Here is a 20,897-nt window from a genome sequence, read left to right on the forward strand (position 1 = left end):
AAGTTCTTTAATAGTCACTTACCTACCTATAAGGTTTACGATCTATATGAGCCTTACTATCTATACATTAGATAGTTCTCTAAGTTCTTTGAACAATTAGTACCATAAATAAGAAGAACGACGTCGTCTAGAGACATCGTTATCTTAGCGACCATAGATCTAGAGACGTTCTTAATTTATATATTTAACTTATATTTTAAGATCGCGAAGAGTAGCTAACTATACGTCCGGTACTCTCTAACGAGCGCGGACGGCGATAGCGAAAGAGAAGAAAGAGATAATAGTCTTCTTTAAGACCGGCGAAGCCGGAGAAGAGGAGAGAGAAGAGAAGAAGTTACTAAAATAACTAGTACTTTAGTCTATTTTACTATTAGTAATTTCTCACTCGAATCGAGTAGAAAGAATAAGTATATCGAAACCCGAGCTAAAATTCTTCTCATCGTTATTAACGAAGATAGAAGGAGCCGGGAGAGAGGAAGCCACTATTCTAATTAGTATTATTCCTTTATCTCTTAATATTACTAATAAAAGATAAAAACGTTTATTAAGACGTCTAGTAAATACTAAATCTCTCTAAGATCGAAGAGATCGGTATCGCCGCTAACCTTATAAGTACAGTTAGCTTTTCGAAATATAAGCTTAAGCCCCTATACTTAGAACTTAAGTTATTCCCTAAAATAGATATTAGTAATTCATTACTCGAATCGAATAAGAAATATTTATATCTAATCGGCTAAAATAGCCGAACTACTACTAGCAACGAAAATTACTCTCTCGATAAAAGCTTAGAGAGCACGATAATCTATCTATAGATTAACGGAGATCTAATTTATTTAGTATACTATTAACCTTAGCTAAATTCTCACTCACGGTAACGTAATTAGCGCTAAGCCGGGAACGAAAATAAAACCTATACGACTTAGACTAAGTCTAGTCGTAGGGCAAGATAGAAGAAACTAGCTTAGAGCTAGAAATAGACGGAGAATCCGTAAAACCACGGAAAGCGCTTCTTTCGTCAGTACGCTATTATTATTCTAATATTATAGAACTCATAATTCTTATTAATAAGACTAGCACCATAGTCTAACTAGAACTAAGCGTCTAGTCGGACTTCCTCGTATATAAGAGACTATATATATATTAGTAACGTCTCTCACCCGAGTTAGATAAATAATACTTATATATCTTATAATTAATCTAAACGAGGAAGAAAGAGACGAAGAAGACCATAGTAAAGAGCTTAAGAACCAAAGCAAAGGCTAAAGTGAATTAAACCTCACCCGTATTACTGTAATAATATAAAACGACTATCTCACCTAAATTAAATGGGAATTTAATTACTTACTATTATTAGTGAATAACTATTTAACTATTATATTATTGTCTTCGTCATTAATAATTAAGACGGCCTATTTATACGATGAATTAAGACTATCTTTATACTCGCAGCGACTCGAGAGCGAGCCGCTTTTTAGAGGGGAGGTAACTATCACGAGCCCACCGTTATCCCTAAGTACTCTACGCTCTTCACCCGAATCGAGTGAACGGTATAGAAAGAAAAGAAAAGAATAAGACAAAGAACGGTTAAGACACAAGGCTATCGGTTAACGCTGCCTTACTCTTTTCACGTAACAGAAAGAGAGGAAGCTATAAGAGTCTTCTCTCACCTGAATCGGCTGAGAGAGAACTCTTCCTTTTTCTTAAGCGTTGAGTCGTTGTCAATAGGGCTACGTGAATAGAACAAGGTATTTAGCTACTCTAATTCCTTTATATCTACTGCGTTGCGTAGGTCCCTAATATATAGACACTTTCTGTAACTCTATATTAGAATTAGAGTGAGACTTTATAGCATCGATATAGAACTTACCGGAGTGGTAGTCGTTAGTAGTTAATGGAGAAACACACTAAGCCTAAGTATTCTCGAACTACGCCTCTTGTTCATTGCGTCTTGACTGGAAAGTGAATTTATTCTCTATCTCTTCCTTGGATAAGGACTTACGGCCAATACAGTATTATCGTTCACGGGCTCTGTAAGCCGCTCCATGTCCGTGACGCCGTCACCCGCAGCCGATTAAGGCTCTCCCTAACCGATAGGGCGTGGGATAGAGAGAGATCTGGTATTAGACATAGCCTTTCATGCGGCCACGGCAAACGCAGGGCACAGCCGGAAAGGAAGGTCAACTGAGCAAGGTAGCCTTAGGAGCAAGACGAGGATTAGTCACGTAACGTTCAGGAAAGGAAAGAGACACTGGCATGTTGGTATGCTGGCACATTGGCACACCAGCAGACCAACAGACCAACATATCATTCTACATTGCCTCATTCGGAAGACCCTCATGGGTATGTAGCCACACCCTCTCCCCCTCCATAGTTACACTCTTTTCGTGGCCAATTCGTGATATCTACCGAACCATACTGTTCTCGGTAACACGACTACAAGTACTCATACCTTGCGCTTTCCCCACTTAGTTCTATACTTATAAAGGATCTGTTACTGAGGAACCTAACCCTGTTAGGTGACAAGGCAGTAGCTCTCAAACAAAGGTAGAAGTAATGGGGATCGGAATTAAATCTCATTTATCTTTCACTGTATGGAGCTAAACTAGAGCCTAAGGGAACAAAGGGGACCCGAAAAGGCTGCTCGACTTGACCGCAATGCCCACATCTTCTAGCCGAATTAGCTCTCGTAATCTGGCAATGTCCCGGATTTGTGCATGCCGTGAAATTGAGAGATTGAGCGCTATTTTGTGAGCAGCGTGGCAGCGTGGCAGCGCTTCAATCCGTATCCTTGTCTGAAGCAGAGGATAGAACAGCGTATTCATCCCAACCCTTTTCACACACACACTCCACATTCGTCCGTCACCTCTGGCCACGGTTAGGAGAAAGAGAAAGACTCAGTCAATCCCCGTGAACACCACTCCATATGTGCTCACTTGGTCGAAAAGATTGCCCACGTCGATTTTGCCGAGCTCTGCGACCTCGCCGTTTTCCATGCTGGCTGTTTCAACTTGCGAACCAATTCCACGTGGTTCTCGTGAATGGCGACACGACGATCGTCGTTGGTGGTTTCTTGTGGCAATGGCAGCATTTACTCTTGCAGCTGCACTTTTTCTTCTTCGTCAGCTCGTCCTCCAGTGTTTGCGCGTCCTCCTTGTAGGTTTCCGCCTGCCCCTTCTCGTACGACGCCTTGTTGTGCATATTGAGTGCTTCTTGAAATTCCTGCTCTGACTTATGCCGGTTCTCTAAGGACTCCCTCCTCATGAGGTGGTAAACGGGAGAGCGGCGAAATTTAGGAGGAAGCATATCGGATGACACCTCTAACGCGGTGTCGATCTCGTTGGCTGCGTCGGTGCATTTTTGTGATTCGTGTTCGTGTTTCTGTACCTCGACCATATCTTTCCAGGCTTCTTCAAATTTTTTGATCGATTTGCCCTTCAATACGCCTACGAGGTTGTTAACTGGCTCTTCCGGAGGTTGCTGTGGGAATGGCGGGGAAAACCGCTGTGGCTGGTGCCGTTGGACTTCCCAGTACGAAGCACCCCTCGGGCGCTCCAGCACCATCGTGCTATCGGGATCCATTCGCGTGAGTTTGCTTTAGTTTGAAGTTGGGTTCGGTAGTTGGAGGCTGGGTTGCTCTACTATAATTGTAGCTTGATTAAGATAATAGTTAAGTTTCGTGTCGTAGTTGTGCTACTTTTCATTTCTGGCAGATAAAGTATCAACGAGGACATAACTGCTGACTCGGCCTTGACCGCCTAGATATGTTCAATTTTGAACCCCGAGAAGGGATTGAGGCTCGTGACCGAATCAGGAGACGTTCGTATTTTCTGTTGAGGAGACGCAAGTCGACCAAGGCTGGACCTGGCTTTGAGGCTCTCGAGCTCGGCGACGAAAACAACACTCGTATTGTTCCTAATTGGGCATGCCAAGAATCCTTGGAATCATCTGAGCCATGCAATGGTCATATCATAGATCGAGAAGGGCCGGGCCATTCGCGCCCCTATAGGTCAATATACCGACCGGGGAAGAAGGCTCCTGACTGTTAAGGTCGCTCAGGCGACTAGCCAATGTGCTAACTGCTACTGGTCACAAGACGCACCCACCTTACCCCGGAATAGTTCTTTACCTGTGAGCCAGAGCAAGAGTCGTTAGATGCTTCCCGCAAAAGGGATCGCTTTTATGATCTAAATCAGCCCCACTATGCTCTGAAGAGCAGCCTGACGCGAGGTGTTCCATGGGCCGATGTGAGAAAGAGGAGGAAAGCGCGCACACGGACGGAGGGGCGAGACGCAGAGCATTTTCGGCGAGCGTACTTGGACTTGTACAGGTCACAAGTAGGTCTCTCTCACTTTGGCCAGCCGTACTTGGGCAAACATGAGTTGTGACACTGGTTAAGCCTCGAGCAAGGACAGCTGTTGTACTTGTGCTTGGCACAGTATGGAGTCCTGATCGGGGAACCGGGGGGATCACACAGCACTCTGAAGAGGCTGGCGTGATGCTTGGCGTCTGGTATGGCTTTTGAAAGAGGTACGAGATGAACAAGGAGGAAGCATGAGGAAGCACGAAGGTTCAAAACAAGTTTAGGCGAGACCCGGAAGTCCCGATCCGGAAGCCCGTTTAGTCCTCTGATTAGTCCGTGTCAGAGAGCCGCGCTAGCCAAATCCGGCCCTCCCTCTTTGCATGCTCGACGAGGTATTACGAGTCACGTCACATTCTCGTTGTCGAAGATGGACTGGAACATTCTGCAAATCGTCATCTATCCAATTACTTGGAGAATAGGCGGGATGGGCGGCTCGCTCTCAAGGAAAGAGGGGGGCCCCGCTCGGCAAGAGAACCAAGGCGGTGGAACGATAAACAAAAGATCTTGACCATAATACCATGAATAAGTACTTGGTAGAGACTCCTGGGCATCATTTCTCATGACCATCCATGCCACCCCCAAAAAAGTATAGAATGATGAAGGCATCACTCCTCGCAACCAAAAATGATCCAGTCTGTTGTCCATGGGTCGTCGCAAAGCAGCCAGGCAAAGCCATCCAGCCCGCCAAAAGTAGTCATTTATTCTGTACGTGAAAACCGTGTATTTGCGCCTCATTTCTTGGTCCAGCGATCGTGCTCGATTCATTCGCATTCATTCACAAGACACCTTCAGATGAGAAAGCACCCCGAGTGCGTGCCAAAATCTGATACATATCACATCATTGCCACCCCGGCAATCCTTGCAGAAGGCTCGACCCCCTGGTTCAGTGGTTCGTGGTGTGCAAGCCTGGACCCGGATCATCGCTTTTTAACCTCACATGCCCAACCTTCAATCCCTTCGCCTTTCGATCCAACAGGGACATCCACATTGACGTTGTCCATGCCCTTGACGCCCTTCAAGAACTCCGAATTCGACATCCCACCCGCGTTTGCACGGGCTTCGGGCGGTAGTTCGAGCATGGGGGTCAAAAAATCACTAATCCGCTTGGCCTCCTCCACAGAGAAATGATATTTCTCCCGCAGCACATCGGGGAGGGCCCAGTGCCGCAATCGATGAATGTTGCGCAGCTCGCCTTTGCGATTGAAGATCTCTTGTGACCACTTCCCTGACAGACACAACGATTTCGGGAATGGACCCAGCAATTCGATAATCTGCGCGATATGGTCGTCGTCTTTGCCGTACTTGGTTCCAGACTGCGGGTCAAAGAGGTAGTCGCCTGTTATCAGTTCAAATACCTGGGGTCTGTTAGTTTTGGCCGACAAATTTCCACTGCTTGGAGCGTACCATGCATGCCATACTCCACACATCTGTACTGGCGCCCCATTTGGCACCCAGTATCACTTCGGGCGATCGATATTGCCGGGTCTGAATATCGTTCGTGAAATGATGGCCCACCCAGCAGGCATTCCCCAGGTCTGCGATCTTGACGGAAATAATCTCGCTCACCGGTTCGTCTTCATTTTTGACCGCCTTCAACACTTTGTCCACATCTGACGACTTCTTGTTGTCGAGCGAAACCCCAGCCAAATCCTTTTCGAGCGGATCTGTCGTGCCTTCTCTCGCTTTGCCACTGGCAGACTGTTCCTCATTCGCCCTGTTCTCTTTGGCTTTCAGCTTGAGTTGCTCAATCATGGAGAGGCCGTCCGTCGATTTGTTTGAGACCGAGTCATTGATAACTTGGTTCAGGCTACTGGGGGGGTGATGGTGGCCCCCCAGCTTATCTAAACTCGTGAAACTGGCGTTGAGCGGACTGGGGAGAGGTTGACTACCGGTGATCAGAGTTCGTCTGCGTCTCCGTCCGTTTCTGTTGTCATCTTTTGTCGTCTCTTTCTCGTCTTTGACAAATGCCTTGACGATTTGTTCGACGTCGCCGATCTCAATGAGGACATTTTCGGGCTTCAAATCAGTATGGATGATGCCACATTCGCGATGCAGATAGTCTAGCCCCAGAAGCACTTGTTTGGTGATCTGTTTAACCAATGGCATCGGGATGCCCCGATGGTTCCATCTCTTGATGAGGCCCAGCAGATTTTCTCCCAAGACTTCAAAGACCATACACACGTGGACACCGTTGGGGCCCTTGTGTTCGAAGGAATCGAGGAGGCTGACGACATATCTCCGACCAGGGTGATTTGGGTTTGCCTGGACGACTTTGTTTAATAACTTGATCTCGTCGATGGCTGTTTCTGTGTAATGCGCCGCCGACCTAACCACCTTCAGGGCGACATGTTTTCCGGTCGTCGTATCTCTTGACAGCCAGACGGTGGAGAAATGACCCCAGCCCAACTTCCGCACCACCACATATCTGCCATTGTTGTATGTTTCGCCCACATGGACGGGGTGGTATCCACCCTTGCAGTAATCTTCGGAGTCTTCTTCGTCGGCCGTGGTTTCGGCGGGGTCGTCTTCGGAGGTGGAAGAAGAGGGAGATCTGTTAAGATGTGAGTTATTTGCAGGGGCCTTCGCGTGAGGTAGAGGCGAATCCATGGCGCTGAGGGAGGAGGACGATCAGTTTGAAAGCAGATGTATTCGAGAAAAGGGACAAGACATTATTGCATCTGCGATCAATCACGGCGTCATGTGCAGCAAGGATGACAAAAGCGGCGTGGACGAGGTAGAGGCATTGCAGGTGACAAGGGAGGAGTGACGAAGTGACTGGAGCAAGTGACTTACTCTGGGTCGGCTGGAGTGGGGCTATCATGAAGACTCGACGAGGTCGCGTTCTCGGTTGTGATGATGGGCTTGAGATTGTCGCCTTTCCGCCGTTTCTTCTGGCCGTTTCCGTTTGCTGCGAGGGCTGCGGTTGTCGCAACCTTCTTGGCCTGGCTGATGGCGGCTTTCTTGAGGTCGGTGCCATTCATCATCGCGAAGACGGCGGCGTTTGCGGCCAACAAGTTATGGGAATGTTGAGAGCCTGGTCCCTTTGCAGGGCCAGCTTCCGATAATGGAGGAATTGTGGAAGATATTTCGAGGTTGACAGTCGAGATTAGAAGGGGATGGCTTTTTTGGGCGCAGTTGGGCCACGAGGGTTAAGCCCGAGCTGGCCTGGTGTGTGATGGGTGACCGTGACCGTGACAGGATCTGCGAGCGTCAGAGGATTGACGCAGTGCGTCGTGGGCGTGGCAGTGGCAGAGGCAGTGGCAGTGTGGTTACGGCGGCGTGCAGAATCCCAGTTGCCAGATGGCGGTGGATCTCTTGCTGGTTCTGGTGGGCTGTTCTGGCTATTCTGGCTATTCTGGCAATTCAGGGCGCGGCGGGTTCGAATCTTCGCTTTCGCTTCGGAGGGATCGGACCACGCCCTGTAATGTAAGAAAGAATGCTGACGGTACAGGCGGGATGATGTTATGTCTAATCTGTGCGTGTCTGTTTGTGTGTCTTGTCCCCTTTTAGACCTGTCACGTTTCCAGCAGTCCCCAGGGCCTGCGACTGCGGCTGCGGCTGCGGCTGCGGCGGCCTCACTCTCTTTATCGAGTCGAGCAGAGGCCCCGATGAGACAAATGTAAAGTGGGCACTGAAAGCTGCGTGCTGCGAGTTGGCGGATGTGATTCGCGGACCGGACGGCAGGGCACCCAACCAACGCGCCGGCGGCTACTCGATCAGGCACCTCGACAACGAGGGCGAGGGCGAAGGCGACGGCTTAGGGTCGAGGAACATGGGCGGGTGACTTCTGTCAACTTCCCAAAGATTGAAGAGAGCGCGGAATGCTGGAGGAGATCGAATCGAGCCGGAGGACAAGGAACGAGTTCGGAGCTGGCCAGATGGTGCTGTATGAGCGGGAGATGGCGGCGATGGTGATATCGATTTGGGTTGCTGGGGACCTGCGGGAACCTGCCAATGACGATGGATCCCGTCACTGGTAGAGCAGGAGAGTTATGTGATTCTCAGAGGCAGAGGCAGAGGCAGAGGCAGAGGCAGAGGCAGAGGCAGTGGCAGTAGCAGCAATGGTGGGGTCTCTTCGGGGAGGGTTAAGGTGGGTGGACTGTGATGGTTGGGTTTGATATCAATGCTGAGGGAGGGTGAATGATAGAGGGCGCAAGTGACGACAGTGCTGTGTCTTCAAACGAAGCTTTTGTACATTTTTCTATGCTGTTCCTGCCATGAACCAAGGAGCACGACCGAGTGGACAAAATGGACATTCTCCTTCCAGGGATTCCGAGCTCAGACGTGAGTGCGCGTAGTAAATGTACTGGCTATTCGTTTCACTGACCAACGACCAAGATTGAGCTGCGTCCCTGGGCATCCCAAAACTCACCACCTGCGCACAAGCACCCAAGTTCGCACTCCGTCTTGTCGCCACCTACCTACGGAGGACCTACGGCGGCAATCAAGAGATCCGCTGAAGAGTGGTTTGTAGGTCCTCAGGCTGTCATTCCTCATCGGAGCCCCAGAGACGGGTTGGCTTTCGAAAACGCACACCATGACCTCTCCAGCCACGGCGTGCTACAGCGATCCCTCCGACTGACACCGCCTGCGGGAAAGCGAGGAGCTCGCTCAATAGTACTGTATCTCGCCCTTGGACTCAGCTGTCCTATCTACACCAGAAATGGGTCTCTTCTCGCCTCCCGACTCGCATTTCGCACCTCCCTCTCTCATCTATCAGCTCATCTACCACCCTGTAACCACCTGCTTTACCTTCTTCCACCACATCCTTCTCTACCTCCGTGGTCCGTCCTACATCACACCCAAACATAAAATCCCTATCCGCGTCGTCTGCCTCTCCGATACCCATAGCCAAATCCCACGCACCGCGATCCCCAAGGGCGATCTGCTAATCCACTCCGGAGACCTCACAAACACCGGCTCGCTCTCCTCCATCCAGCAAACCATCGACTGGCTAAAGACGCTACAAAAGCCCTGGCACGGCTCCTCCGATGGGTTTCGCCATATCGTAGTGGTGGCCGGGAATCACGACAGCTACTTCGACGAGCGCTCCCGATGCGCACAGGACAAGAGCCGGGCGTACCGCCAACTGGACTGGGGCAAGATTCACTACCTACAGCACACGTCAGTCACCCTCCGGTTTCCTGGTGGTCGCTTCTTGAATGTCTATGGTGCTCCACAAATACCCAAGTGCGGGGGCAGAGAATTTGCATTTCAATATAACAGAGGCCAAGATGCTTGGAGTGGTACGATTCCCGACGACGTGGATGTCCTGGTCACGCACAACCCGCCGAAATGGCACCTAGATTTGCCAACCAGCGGGGGCCTGGGTGATGAGTTCGAGTTGAAGGAAGTTTGGCGCGTCAAGCCCACATTGCATGCGTTTGGACATATCCATTCTGGTCATGGCGTCGAACCCGTCTGGTGGGACGACAGCCAACATGCCTTTGAAGAGTTTCTGGCCACCGCATACAACAAGCCCGCAGAGATACCTGCGAGCCATCGCATACCATTGACCGAGCTGCTGGATGTGCCGTTGTGGGTGAAAGGCCTGAAATGCATCATCGCAGATGTCAGAGGTCTAATGTGGACAAGGCTGTGGGGAGGCGCCAGGCAGGGCGGATATATGATCAATGGCTCCCTGGCGTACCAGACGACAACCCGATTGTCGAACAAGCCCCGAGTCGTGGATCTGTAGTTGGACAATACTGCCTGCCCACCAAGAAGAGACGGGGACGTTATACGCAGTATACGCAGCTGAACGAGGGATTGGCGTCGATGTCAACACACGAATCCACGAGTGCCATGTCCACCATCTCCAGCCATGAACTAGGTATACCGGACACGAGCTCCCCTCGGCATCGAATCAGGCGGCCAGAGAACAGAACAGGATAACGAACGGGCACATGACATCCATGGTATTCCAAAATACGACAGATAGAGACAAAGATGAGAGAGATAGAGAGTCAAATGAAGAGAGAGAGAGAAAAAAGGGCCGGTAGGATATCTTTGTCCTTTGCAGTCATCATTAATCGTATTTTCCCTCCCTACGTATCGCTTCGTGGTACCTGGCGAGCGTGCTGGTAGGTTTCCGAGCATGCACGCAATAACCCATTAAGACCTATCTAACTCCGAGATTTTGGGTGGTCAATGAAAATCATCGAAAGCTTTGCTAGAATTTCCCGCCCCCTCGAGTGACCGTGTTGACGCGCAGAATATCCAACTTTGACTCTCGTCTCTCGCCAACGAGGGAAATTTGACCCATGTTCGTGTCGTGTCGTCTTTATTTTCTCTCCAAGCACGTACAGATTCAAGCACTGCACCAAAATGACTCGACGCGACCTAGCCTTTGGGTCCTTTTCATCACATCTGTCATTCCCGCCTCATAATCCCGTGCAATCTGTCGTCGTCGTCGTCATCGTCGCCGCCGCTTCTAGATCCCTTCGCGAAAGACGCTTTTCCTGGTGCTGATCGGACTCGAATTCCCGTCTCCGCTACCCTGGGTGTCGAGACTCTGGTTCCCCTTCGTATGACCCTTTGCGGTGCTTCCCTCCGGCTCCGGTCTGGGGCTCACGCTCCTCAGCCTCGGCGTCGCCTCATGCTGATCGCCAAAGGGATTATCTCTTGAAGAACTGCCCGGCCGGCCACGTCCAGTCACATCGACGTCGGAATACCCCGCGCTTCCCCTGGCACCCAAATAGTCCCCCCCAGTACCTCCGCGGGCGCCGCCGCCGTAAGGTTCATTCTGCAATCCCGGTGTCGGGGCCAAGCCAAGTTCCTGCTCTTCATACCCCGAATAACTCACTCCTGGCCCATAGGGGTCTTCGTTCCCTACACGCGTATCCCACGCATCGTCTTCCACCCCTCTGCCTCCCCTGGCCCCTCTAGCAGCACCAGGCACTAGCCCATCAGTACCACTTCCGGCTTCTTCGTAGGCTCCCCTGGCGGTGCGTCTTCTGGTCAGCTTGGCGAACTGATCTCTAGCCCATTCCAATGGTCCTGCATGTCGAGGAGCAGGGTAATTCGAGGAGGCTTGAGGTTTAAGGAACGGGATGTAAGTTTTCCATGACTTGAGGGAAGGTGCGGGGAGCCCTTGCTTGCGGGCCCTATATTGTGTGTAAACGACCCATCCGACAACCGCGAAGATTAGAAGGAGGAAGAGGAGGAAGAAGAAGAGGCCTGGATGAGAAGTTTTCGATTAGCGAGGATGCCCAAGGCGGACTAAGATGTGACATACCCCAACCACCCATGTTTGCGACAGTGGGTTATTGTTCAACTTTTGGGTTTCTTGCGTTGATCGAGCGAGGGATGCACCCTCAGACTGCCAAAGGCGCCCCCTTTTTGTTTTCTGAGACAAAGACGTAGTAGCGTAGGAACGTTGATAAGGCTGACTGTGGTCTCACTAGAAGGTTCAGCTGGAGACGTTACGCGGGCATTGCTGCCGTTTCCTATAGCTGCGCTATATTCCGAGCGGGCCGGCCAGAAGATGGATCGGACAAGGAGGGATTGTCCTCAAGACTGTGGCGATCGACGACGGTCTGTGGACAGGCTGGCTATTTGAGTGTCGGCTGATGAGGGAAGCCTGCTTTACTGCTGCCGATGCGAAGCCAGACAAAAGGTCAATTGGAACGTCAGCGCGGCAAGCGGATACTCGGCTGCTCCGTCCCAAAAAGGGAAAGCGCGCTTCAACCACCTGCTCACATGTTATCACGTGTCACATATTCAGTCTCCCCACCTTCTACGAGGTACTCGGTACCAATTTGTATCTCCTTCGTCAGCCAGGGGAGTGGTCGTTTTATGGTTCTATTTTATCGATTTGGAAGATGTTGGGGGTATGGAATGAGCCTCAACATTCATTCCGTCAAGGTTGTTGCATAAGCTCACATGTTGTGTATGACCACCCGGCCACTTAGCAGGGATGCCGTGCAAACAAGAATACTCTGCATGCAGACACTGCCTTCGCCCTAGAATCTCCTCTCGACCTCCTCAGCACACTAGTTCGACGACTCGTCTCGCATCCATGCCTGTTGCGGGGATCCTGGTGACTTCGACCCAGCCGCCTTGTGTTGCTGCGACAATCTTCCCGTCGACGCAAACCATCCTCCACCGTTCTTCTTCCTCATCAAATTCCATCCTCAAACCTTCAATCTCTTCATATGTCACCTTTGGGTCTGTGACGTGCTTCCCAGATTGGTAGGCTAGTTGCAGAATTCGCATAATTTCCGAGGCCGGTTCAGCGCCAATGGCGACGAGTCGCAGAGTCCCATCGAGGGGCTTGGTGGCTGGGGAGATCTGGAAATGCTCCTCCAAGTTAGATACCATAGTGGCTAGCACGTAGGAGTGCTGTAATCCATGCAGGTCTCCCCACTCGCCGTCCGCTTTCCGCCATTTGACTTTGCCTCTGTACTGGTGAGCTTCTTTCAATAGCTGTTCTGCTGCCATTGAGAATCTCGCCAGACCGTGCTTGCGATATTCCGTCGTATCGCTCATTGCCACCAGGCTCGCGTGGAGGCCCCAACTACAGACCACTGCGCCGTACATGACAGGCTCATCCTCGTCCTCATCGCCTATGGCTTCCCGGTCCCGGCCTTCATTGACAAGGAGCTCCGCGCCGCGACTAAAGCAAACCTTGAAGGAAGGCAACGATTTTGGTCTTCCTTCCATCAGAGTCTTGAGAGGGTCTTGCGCAACACCAGAGCTCCATGCCAAAGCATTCGCGGTTCCCATGGGTATCAGGACAATGGCAGGCTTGAGGAATATTGAAGGAGCTCGAATGTCGTCGTTCCTCCGATTTAAGAGAGTTGTAAAAGTGTTGACAATATCGACGACGCCGCCATCTCCAGAGAGCAGAATGATAGTTTGCTTGACACCTTGTCGCGCGTTCACGATGAAAAGTTTCTCGGTCAGCTCGATGATAGTCTTTGTAGACTTGGTTTCGTGTGTGTAGTATATAATACCGTGACGGTCGAGTAAAGGTTTGATGGATTCTTCATAATACTCTTTGGCTTTGTGGCGCCCAGACAGAATCGAGACGACAACGTGAATCTCACGGTCGGGAAGCAGATGCGCCGGCAAGGATTGCTGGAACGACAACGACATCCTGCGTGGCTGCGGACTCGATATCAAGGTAAATCACGTAATCCGGTCGACGATGTTGGGGTTTTCTGCCGATCTCTGGAGATCAGTTCATTCTTTCCCAAGATGTCGACCAACCGATCGCGAGTGGACTTCAGGTGGATAGTGACTACGCGTGAAGCATGCGTAAGGTTCGCGGAGCCCCCCGAGTCATCAGTAAGCCCGATAAAATAAAGCTGGGTGCCTGACTGACGCCCTTCAATAAAATGGAACTTTGGAGGATAGCTTGAATGCCGGAGCATAGGAATATGCTGCTGCAGATAGGTAAGCGCTGTCTCCGCGGACGGAGTTAGCGGTGTCGATGACTTTGAGGTTGATGATCGGTATACCCTCTGCCTGATTGCGTGCTAAGGAGGTCTTCAGCAGTGTAAGTTGGGGAAAGAAATGCCTAGGTATCTTGCTATCTCGGTATGAAGGCGGTGCGAGGTACATTGCGTGTCGCCTAACTCACTTGCCGCTTTACGAAAGTCTCCCTCGGCTCACCTTCTACTTCCAGAACCCCACCAGCTCGCCAGTTCCAACATTCTTAGTTTATTAATAAAATCTTATGCTTCTTCTCGTCTAATGCCATCCTTCAATTCTCTGGGAGCCCCTTGTTATCCTCTATTCTCTCACAGCGATGCATGACTGGCTCCATAGTGCCATCCCCAAATAGCCATGCCAATTTCATTCTCTATTTGTCCAAGTAAGGTATCATGTTGTTCCTGCATATGTCAGACCTTGCCTCTAGCTTGCTCAAATCGGGCAATTGCATTAAAGAAGCGCGTTGCGGATCCGACACGCCTCCCAACATGCGCCTGGTCCGATCTTACACGGCTGTCCCGCGGATAATCTCTCACCGTTCGGCCATGTTGCTTGCGTAGTCAAGAGGGTTCTGAGGTAAGTGACCAACAAGGACCATGATAGTTTCCATATACGGGAAGGCGGGAGGTATTTCCCCCCGAGAGCCCCCCTCAGACCATAGGAGGACTTCCTCAATCGTCCAGGGGTTGAGTTACTAACCTCTTTGGACACCCTCTGAATGGCAACGACGTCTATCTAAACAGAGTGACTGCTGGCCTAGGAATCTGGACTTGGCGCGGCACTCGCAGGAAGCGACGATTTCCTGATGCTCTCTACTGTGACAGGAGTATTAACAAGGGCCCTTGCGCTTCGGATGTACGGTCCTCGGCGAGGATTGGATCCACTCAGAAGGAATAAGGCTGACATACTGGGTAATACAAAGTAGCCCCCCATGACGTTGCCTCCGCCAAAAATCATGGATTCCTGGCCCAAACCTTCCTTGATGAATACGAATACATCTGGCCAGGGCCATACGAGCTTTAGCTCTGCATCCTACCAATCAGATCACCTGAGAAAGGAAAGATTTTATTGCATTAAGTGGGGTGTATACGACTTCCCCGCCACGGTCTATTCTGAGACAGACTTTGCCCGGATGCTCGGTGCTTGTGCAGCTCTTTGTGCGGAGAGGGCGTGTCGTCGGTTGCCTCGCTGCGGCGCCGCCGCTGGTGGTAGTGGCTCTCACCATCGATAGCTGGGTCCATGCCTTCTTGTTCAACCGCACCGTTGACTGCAAAGCACCTGAACTGATATAAGAGGGAAATCGGAACCGAGTAAGAACTGACGGGTGACAGGGAATTTGGACCAAGGGCAACGGCACAAGACTTTCTCCTCTTAATATTACTCGTTCACTTACTTTACAAAGGGTGCCCTCAACATCCGCTCTAGTCCTTGTTAGGAGACTTGATTCGAGTAACCCCCTCCTTTGGCGTCTTACACGTCGAGAACGAGGCCACCCTTGCACAAATCGTTTGGACCCCTGGTGGCTGCATCCTTTGATACTACATATTGCCAACCCTGTCCTTGAAATGTCACTCTTAGCAGATACGGGGCTGCTGCTTTGCTCATAAGTTAAGGGACAAGACGTGAGTATATAACAATCGCTCTTGCCCTTCCCTCGATCAAAACCCGTCCCCGGTCTCAACTACAAGCTTCGCCCAGCACATCGGTCAATTAAGTTCAGATTCTAGACGACACTGCGTTCGACTTTAACAAAGATGGCGACCACTAACGGAACCAGTGGCACGCAGAAATCGGCCCTCGTCGCCGTCGATGAGTTTGTCGGGCAAGACTACGACTATCTCATCTGTGGTGGTGGTACAGCTGGACTGGCCGTTGCTGCTCGCCTAACAGAGAATCCAGATGTCACCGTCGGTGTAATCGAAGCCGGCAAGAATCGACTTGGTGACCCGCTTGTCGATGTCCCCGCAATGTTTACGCAGATGTTGGGAAACCCGGAGTACGATTGGGCATGGAAAACCATTCCTCAGGTCCTAACTGTCACTGTCCCATGCCTTTCTCCATGATCTAACTCGTGCACAGCCAGGAAACAAGGGTAAAGTCCACCATGTCGTCCGGGGCAAAGCGCTGGGTGGCTCGAGCGCGATCAATTACATGATGTGAGTGCTGTACTCCCGGCAGGTAACGAGCCTCGTGGTCTAACGTCAGCAAAGGTATGTTCGCGGATCAGACCAAGACTACGATGACTGGGCCAAATTGGCGGACGACCCTTCGTGGTCATCCGCCAACATGAAGCAATACATGCGAAAGCACCAAACACTGGAGCCTGTTGACGAGAGAGTCACTGATCGCTCCACCATGCCATTTGTCGGAGAGAACCACGGCACAAGCGGTCCTATACGGACCAGCTTCAATGACTCACGACTTCCGATCGAAGACGATGTGATCAAGGCCGCTGACCACGCTACTGGGTTTGACAAAAAGCCAACCGATCCATGGAGCGGAGACCACATTGGGTTCTACAATACTCTGGGTACGGTGACACGCACAGGCCCTAACAAGGGCATGCGTAGCTACGCTGCTCGAGCATACTTCCAAGCCAACGAACACCGCCCGAATCTCAAAGTCATAACCGAGGCGCTGGTCGCTCGAGTCATCCTCGAAAATAACAGAGCCACTGGTGTCGAGTTCATCCATAACGGCCAGAAGCATACCGTCAAAGCCAAACGAGAAGTGATTGTTTGTGGTGGAACCATCAACTCTCCCCAGATCCTCGAGATGTCTGGCATTGGCAACCCAGACATTCTTAACGCAGCAGGCGTCCAATGTCTCGTCAACCTACCCTCTGTCGGAGAAAATTACCAGGATCACGTCGTTGCCGCTGTTATCTACAAACTTGCCGATGGCCAAATGTCTGCGGACTCGATCTACAAGCCTGAAGTCATGGCAGCCGCGCAAAAGGCTCTCGTAGAAGAACAAGGCGGACCGTTGACCGGGATCCAATCCGTTCAAGGCTTCTTCCCTTGCTCCATGTTCCTAGAGGAAGGCGAGCTAGAAGAGATTGTCAAGTCCATTGAAAGCGCCAAGGCGAAGACTCCGTTTCAGAGGAAACAATGGGACCAAGTCATCTCAAACATCAAGAGCAACAAATCGGCAAATCTGCAGCTCATCTTTATCGCCGCGACGGGTGATGTGGCAGAAGGTGTCGGTGATCAGGCCAAATTGTTCGCTCCACCAGCCGAGGGCGCTCGAGACGGCATCACACTCGCTGTTTGCCTGCAGTACCCGTTCTCCAGGGGCCATATCCACATCAAATCCGCCGATCCCGCCATGGCGCCCGAAATCCACCCCAACTTCTTGGGAGAGGAAGCCGACGTCGCCATCCTCGCCGCGGGCCTGAAATTCATCGAAAAGACGGCCGCAGCGCCCCAGCTCAAGGACAAAATCAGCCAACGCATCGTGCCGGAGCCAGAAACGTTCCCCTCCCTCGACTCGGCGCAGTCCCGTCGCGCGGCCATCAGGGAGCATATCGTGGGCGAATACCACAGCTGCGGGTCGTGCGCGATGGGCGACACGGTGGACTCGCGCCTGCGGGTGAAAGGCGTGCAGAACCTACGCGTCGCGGACGCGAGCGTCTTTGCGAACAACGTTAGTGGCAACATCTTGAGCAGTGTCTATATGATCGCCGAGAAGGCGGCGGACATGATCAAGGAAGACTGGGATTATGCCGCTTTGAACAAGTTGGCCAGGTAGGGCTAGCCGGGCTTGGAGAGTCCTCGGTGAGAAGAACAAGAAGAACAAAGAAGCAAGGAAGAGAAGCAGGAGGGGGAAGGAGAAAGATGTACCAGGTCCCGATGGCCGAAAGAACCAGTTTCCGTCCACTCACCCATTGTTATGACCGTGCTACTACTGCTCACTCCTCCCATATGTCCGTATCTATACAGCTGCACAGCCCCGCGGGAGGTTTGTACACAAGAGACACGTATGCGTACTTTGCGAACTAGTGACTTGTGACACTCGAGAGACTACGCCATGAATGCTGACTTTGTATGCGCCTAATACTCACAGAGTCACTTGGCTGAGCTATGTACTCCGCAGAGATGATTCGAGGTGCACCGACGGTGGCTGTGGGAATTGGACAAAAAGAAGAAGCGACAAGCCCTCTCGATCTAGTCCCTCGTTCTTTTATCTATTTCATCCTCCTCCCTTCCCTCGTTTTCATAATTTGGTAAAACAGGTCGACATGGATGGATATGGGGAACACAGACAGTCCACGGCTTTCCTCCGTTGCTTGCGTGCACTTCACCGGCCCCATCCGCAGAGGGGTACTTTACTCAGCCAAACATGGGAAAAGGCGGGATTCCTGCTGAGTTCTAGAGGCCGCATTCGCGTATGATGACGATATCGATTTTCCATATCAGTCGCAGTAAGCGTACCATGCGCGCCTGAGCGCCAAGTCTGATATGGTCGTAGCTCAAACCACCCGTGTTACTTTCTCTGGCCCCGTTCAAAAGTTCCAGTGATGTCTAATAGCTCCGTTCTGGAATAAAAGGGGGGCTTTGGCCTCTGTCTCCACCATCACCATAATTGTTCAATTTCCAGTCGCGCGGGACCGGTCACACAGGAATTTTCCGTAAGACCGCACGAGGGGGCCACAGCTGAGCACCAAATCACCAAGGCGAGCATCGCAACCTGCAATGATCGTGGGGCATCTTGTCTGTTCTGTGACGCAATGAATCTCCGCCAATGTCAAATCCATCTTGCACACGCGTTTTCGAATGCATAATCACGATACCTGGCCAGCAGGTCTGTCGTCTCGACCGTTCCCTGTGATCCAAATGTGAAATGCACCGCCAGTGCGTCCATGTTCACGGCGACTTGGCGCTTGAGTTTTTTGGGTAAGATGAGGGTCAACCACTGTTCGTCGACGTCGTCCATCGGTAGATTGTCCAAAACGTCATCTGCCCAGACGGTGATCATATTGATACTGAGTCGTTGGTCAATGGTGAGCCAGGTTTTATCGGTGCCTCCGCGGTCGAGGCTGCTGCCCATCCGGTAGGTGTTGAGACGGTCGTCAGCGAGGTTTTCAAGAAACGAGTAGTGTTCTTGAGCGGCGATTGCCCAAGACTTTAGACCTGTGCCCCAAGTGTTGTACTCAATGTCGGCGACAGGTGTGCGGGAGATGTCCGAGTCGTTTGGGAGTCGGAGCCAGCAATGTCCGTCGTATGGGGGTGCTTGGAATGGACCGAAGAAATAGTCATCTGGACCTGTCCAGGTGGGATATGACCAGTATGTCCAAGGCTTGCGCGACGGTTGACCCAGATTGAAGATGGTCGGTTCATAGTCGGTCAGTTCGGGCATATAAGGATGTACCGCGCCCATATGATAGTGAACCCAGCCCATGAGTGGAGAATTGACGACATTGGCGCTCACAACCAGATAGTCCGGATGCGCAAGCTTCATGCTTACAATGCGCGGTATCGTGTCGTCTGCGAACCATACCACGTCATCGTCGATCTTGACATACAGATTTCCCGGCTCTAATTGAGTCCAAGCCAGTCCATAGCCGACAAAGCCGACACCTTCGACCTCCACCATCTTGTATCGAGAGGACGAGGCTAGAATCTCCTCCAGATATGCCAGGTCCTTGCGATTATCCGTGTTCTTCACCCAGTGAATCTCGTCAAGCCAGCCACCATTGTCAACCAAATTGCGCTGGAGGAAGCATTGCAATATCTCGACACGATTTTTCCGACCAAAGAAAACGAGGCCAATGATTTTGACTCCCTCCGGCTTGCCATATCCGGCCACTCTGGGACCATTGGAGAAGCCGTTGACTGACTTTTGGGTAGGGAAAATAGGCTTTCCATGAGCCTTGTGTCGTCGCAGTTGGTAAAATGCAGTGGCCACGGTGAAGATGACGAAGAACAGAGCGAAGACGAGCAGGCGACTTCTCTGTATTTTTGCCGTTCGGAAGCGAAGTGAGGATGCCATGGGCTCTGGATATCAAGCCAGTTCTACCTCAGGTTGACCCAGCAAGGAGGAGAAGTCATGACCAAGTTTCTTGTTGCCGATGCGCCAAGCCGAATTGAAAGAAGAAGTGACACACTGGAAGTCCTTCACTGCTCGACTGTTAGAACAGAGGTGGCTTTCACTGGTAATGAGAATTGTATTTCCCTTGAGGAGGAAGAGGGATGCTCTACCCTTCACCTGCGCCGCCAGCTGTATTCGATATGGCGACCACTTCGTCGTTGTTGAGTCCTCTTCAGCTACATTAGGTGGGGCATGTATGTTGTGAAGGACTGCGTCACTTATTCTTCACTGCGACTGGGGGAGGACGCTGGCTTCCGCGTGAGGCTGCAGCTATGGATTGCTCATTGCCGTCTTATCGAAGTCCTGGGAGCTTTATACCACTCGTATCTTTCCAAGGGCCAAATCTCGGGCAGGAGCAGAAAGTCGTCATCAACTGCTGCACTGCTGGGTATGCAGCAGACTTGGCTGACGACGATAAAAGCTGCCCGAGGCCGTTCCTTATCGCTGCCATGGCCTCCAACTACAGACACAGCACGAGGATAGCAGATACTTGGACAGATTGGCACTGGTAAGTTGAGTGACGATTTGCGGCGGCATTTCGCAGTCGATACCCAGTACGTAGAATTGCGGTGCCCTGACGTCATTGCACCTTGCCGCCTTCACAGCTTGCGGTGAGTTAGTTCGCTTGATCGCTTGGCATATTTGCTCTGTTTGCTTCGGCCAGGCTCTTGGCTCCTCCAACAACTTCCAACCTCGACTTTAATTTCCGTCGCTCGTTCTCAACTCGTCTGCAAACAAACACATACTAATCACCAACCCTCTCATCTCAATACACAATGGTCTCACGGCGAAGAAGTTGCTTTTTGGCAATTAGTCTCTCTTTGTGCCTGACTTTGAAAGGTGCCCCGTCCCTACCTGCACCAATCTACCCGGTAAACTTCCAGAACACTGAATATGCAAGCCCACGTTACTCCGGTCCTGGACATCACACAGCATCAGGAGATCTCCTGCATGGCTGCTCGTTCGTGATTCTCAGGGTTTTTTCCCCTTGCAAACTGGTCTGCGCTTC

At 51.3% G+C, this 20,897-nt stretch overlaps 7 protein-coding genes across 7 annotated transcripts; 2 read left to right on the forward strand and 5 right to left on the reverse strand.

Moving 5' to 3' along the window:
- Positions 1-3,003: 3,003 nt before the first annotated feature.
- On the reverse strand, positions 3,004-3,561 carry A1O5_07681 (uncharacterized protein; the record flags this gene model as incomplete). Its single annotated transcript, XM_007748270.1, has 1 exon — positions 3,004-3,561. The coding sequence occupies one exon, from the start codon at positions 3,559-3,561 to the stop codon at positions 3,004-3,006; it is 558 nt and encodes a 185-aa protein (XP_007746460.1).
- Positions 3,562-5,277: 1,716 nt separating this feature from the next.
- A1O5_07682 (CMGC/SRPK protein kinase) lies at positions 5,278-7,344 on the reverse strand (the record flags this gene model as incomplete). The annotated part of the gene is made up of 3 exons (XM_007748271.1): positions 5,278-5,715; positions 5,765-6,971; positions 7,154-7,344. The coding sequence occupies 3 exons, from the start codon at positions 7,342-7,344 to the stop codon at positions 5,278-5,280; spliced, it is 1,836 nt and encodes a 611-aa protein (XP_007746461.1).
- A 1,679-nt stretch (positions 7,345-9,023) lies between these two features.
- Positions 9,024-10,058, forward strand: A1O5_07683 (uncharacterized protein; the record flags this gene model as incomplete). Its single annotated transcript, XM_007748272.1, has 1 exon — positions 9,024-10,058. The coding sequence occupies one exon, from the start codon at positions 9,024-9,026 to the stop codon at positions 10,056-10,058; it is 1,035 nt and encodes a 344-aa protein (XP_007746462.1).
- A 735-nt stretch (positions 10,059-10,793) lies between these two features.
- Positions 10,794-11,610, reverse strand: A1O5_07684 (uncharacterized protein; the record flags this gene model as incomplete). Its single annotated transcript, XM_007748273.1, has 2 exons — positions 10,794-11,539; positions 11,598-11,610. The coding sequence occupies 2 exons, from the start codon at positions 11,608-11,610 to the stop codon at positions 10,794-10,796; spliced, it is 759 nt and encodes a 252-aa protein (XP_007746463.1).
- Positions 11,611-12,346: 736 nt separating this feature from the next.
- Positions 12,347-13,459, reverse strand: A1O5_07685 (uncharacterized protein; the record flags this gene model as incomplete). Its single annotated transcript, XM_007748274.1, has 1 exon — positions 12,347-13,459. One exon carries the CDS (start codon positions 13,457-13,459, stop codon positions 12,347-12,349), a length of 1,113 nt encoding a protein of 370 aa, XP_007746464.1.
- A 2,093-nt stretch (positions 13,460-15,552) lies between these two features.
- On the forward strand, positions 15,553-17,548 carry A1O5_07686 (uncharacterized protein; the record flags this gene model as incomplete). Its single annotated transcript, XM_007748275.1, has 3 exons — positions 15,553-15,825; positions 15,878-15,954; positions 16,009-17,548. 3 exons carry the CDS (start codon positions 15,553-15,555, stop codon positions 17,546-17,548), a joined length of 1,890 nt encoding a protein of 629 aa, XP_007746465.1.
- Positions 17,549-18,544: 996 nt separating this feature from the next.
- On the reverse strand, positions 18,545-19,789 carry A1O5_07687 (uncharacterized protein; the record flags this gene model as incomplete). The annotated part of the gene is made up of 1 exon (XM_007748276.1): positions 18,545-19,789. One exon carries the CDS (start codon positions 19,787-19,789, stop codon positions 18,545-18,547), a length of 1,245 nt encoding a protein of 414 aa, XP_007746466.1.
- Between the last annotated feature and the right edge of the window lie 1,108 nt (positions 19,790-20,897).

This window comes from Cladophialophora psammophila (genome assembly GCF_000585535.1).
Source record: "Cladophialophora psammophila CBS 110553 chromosome Unknown aczJe-supercont1.12, whole genome shotgun sequence".
In the NCBI taxonomy this organism is placed as follows: domain Eukaryota; kingdom Fungi; phylum Ascomycota; class Eurotiomycetes; order Chaetothyriales; family Herpotrichiellaceae; genus Cladophialophora; species Cladophialophora psammophila.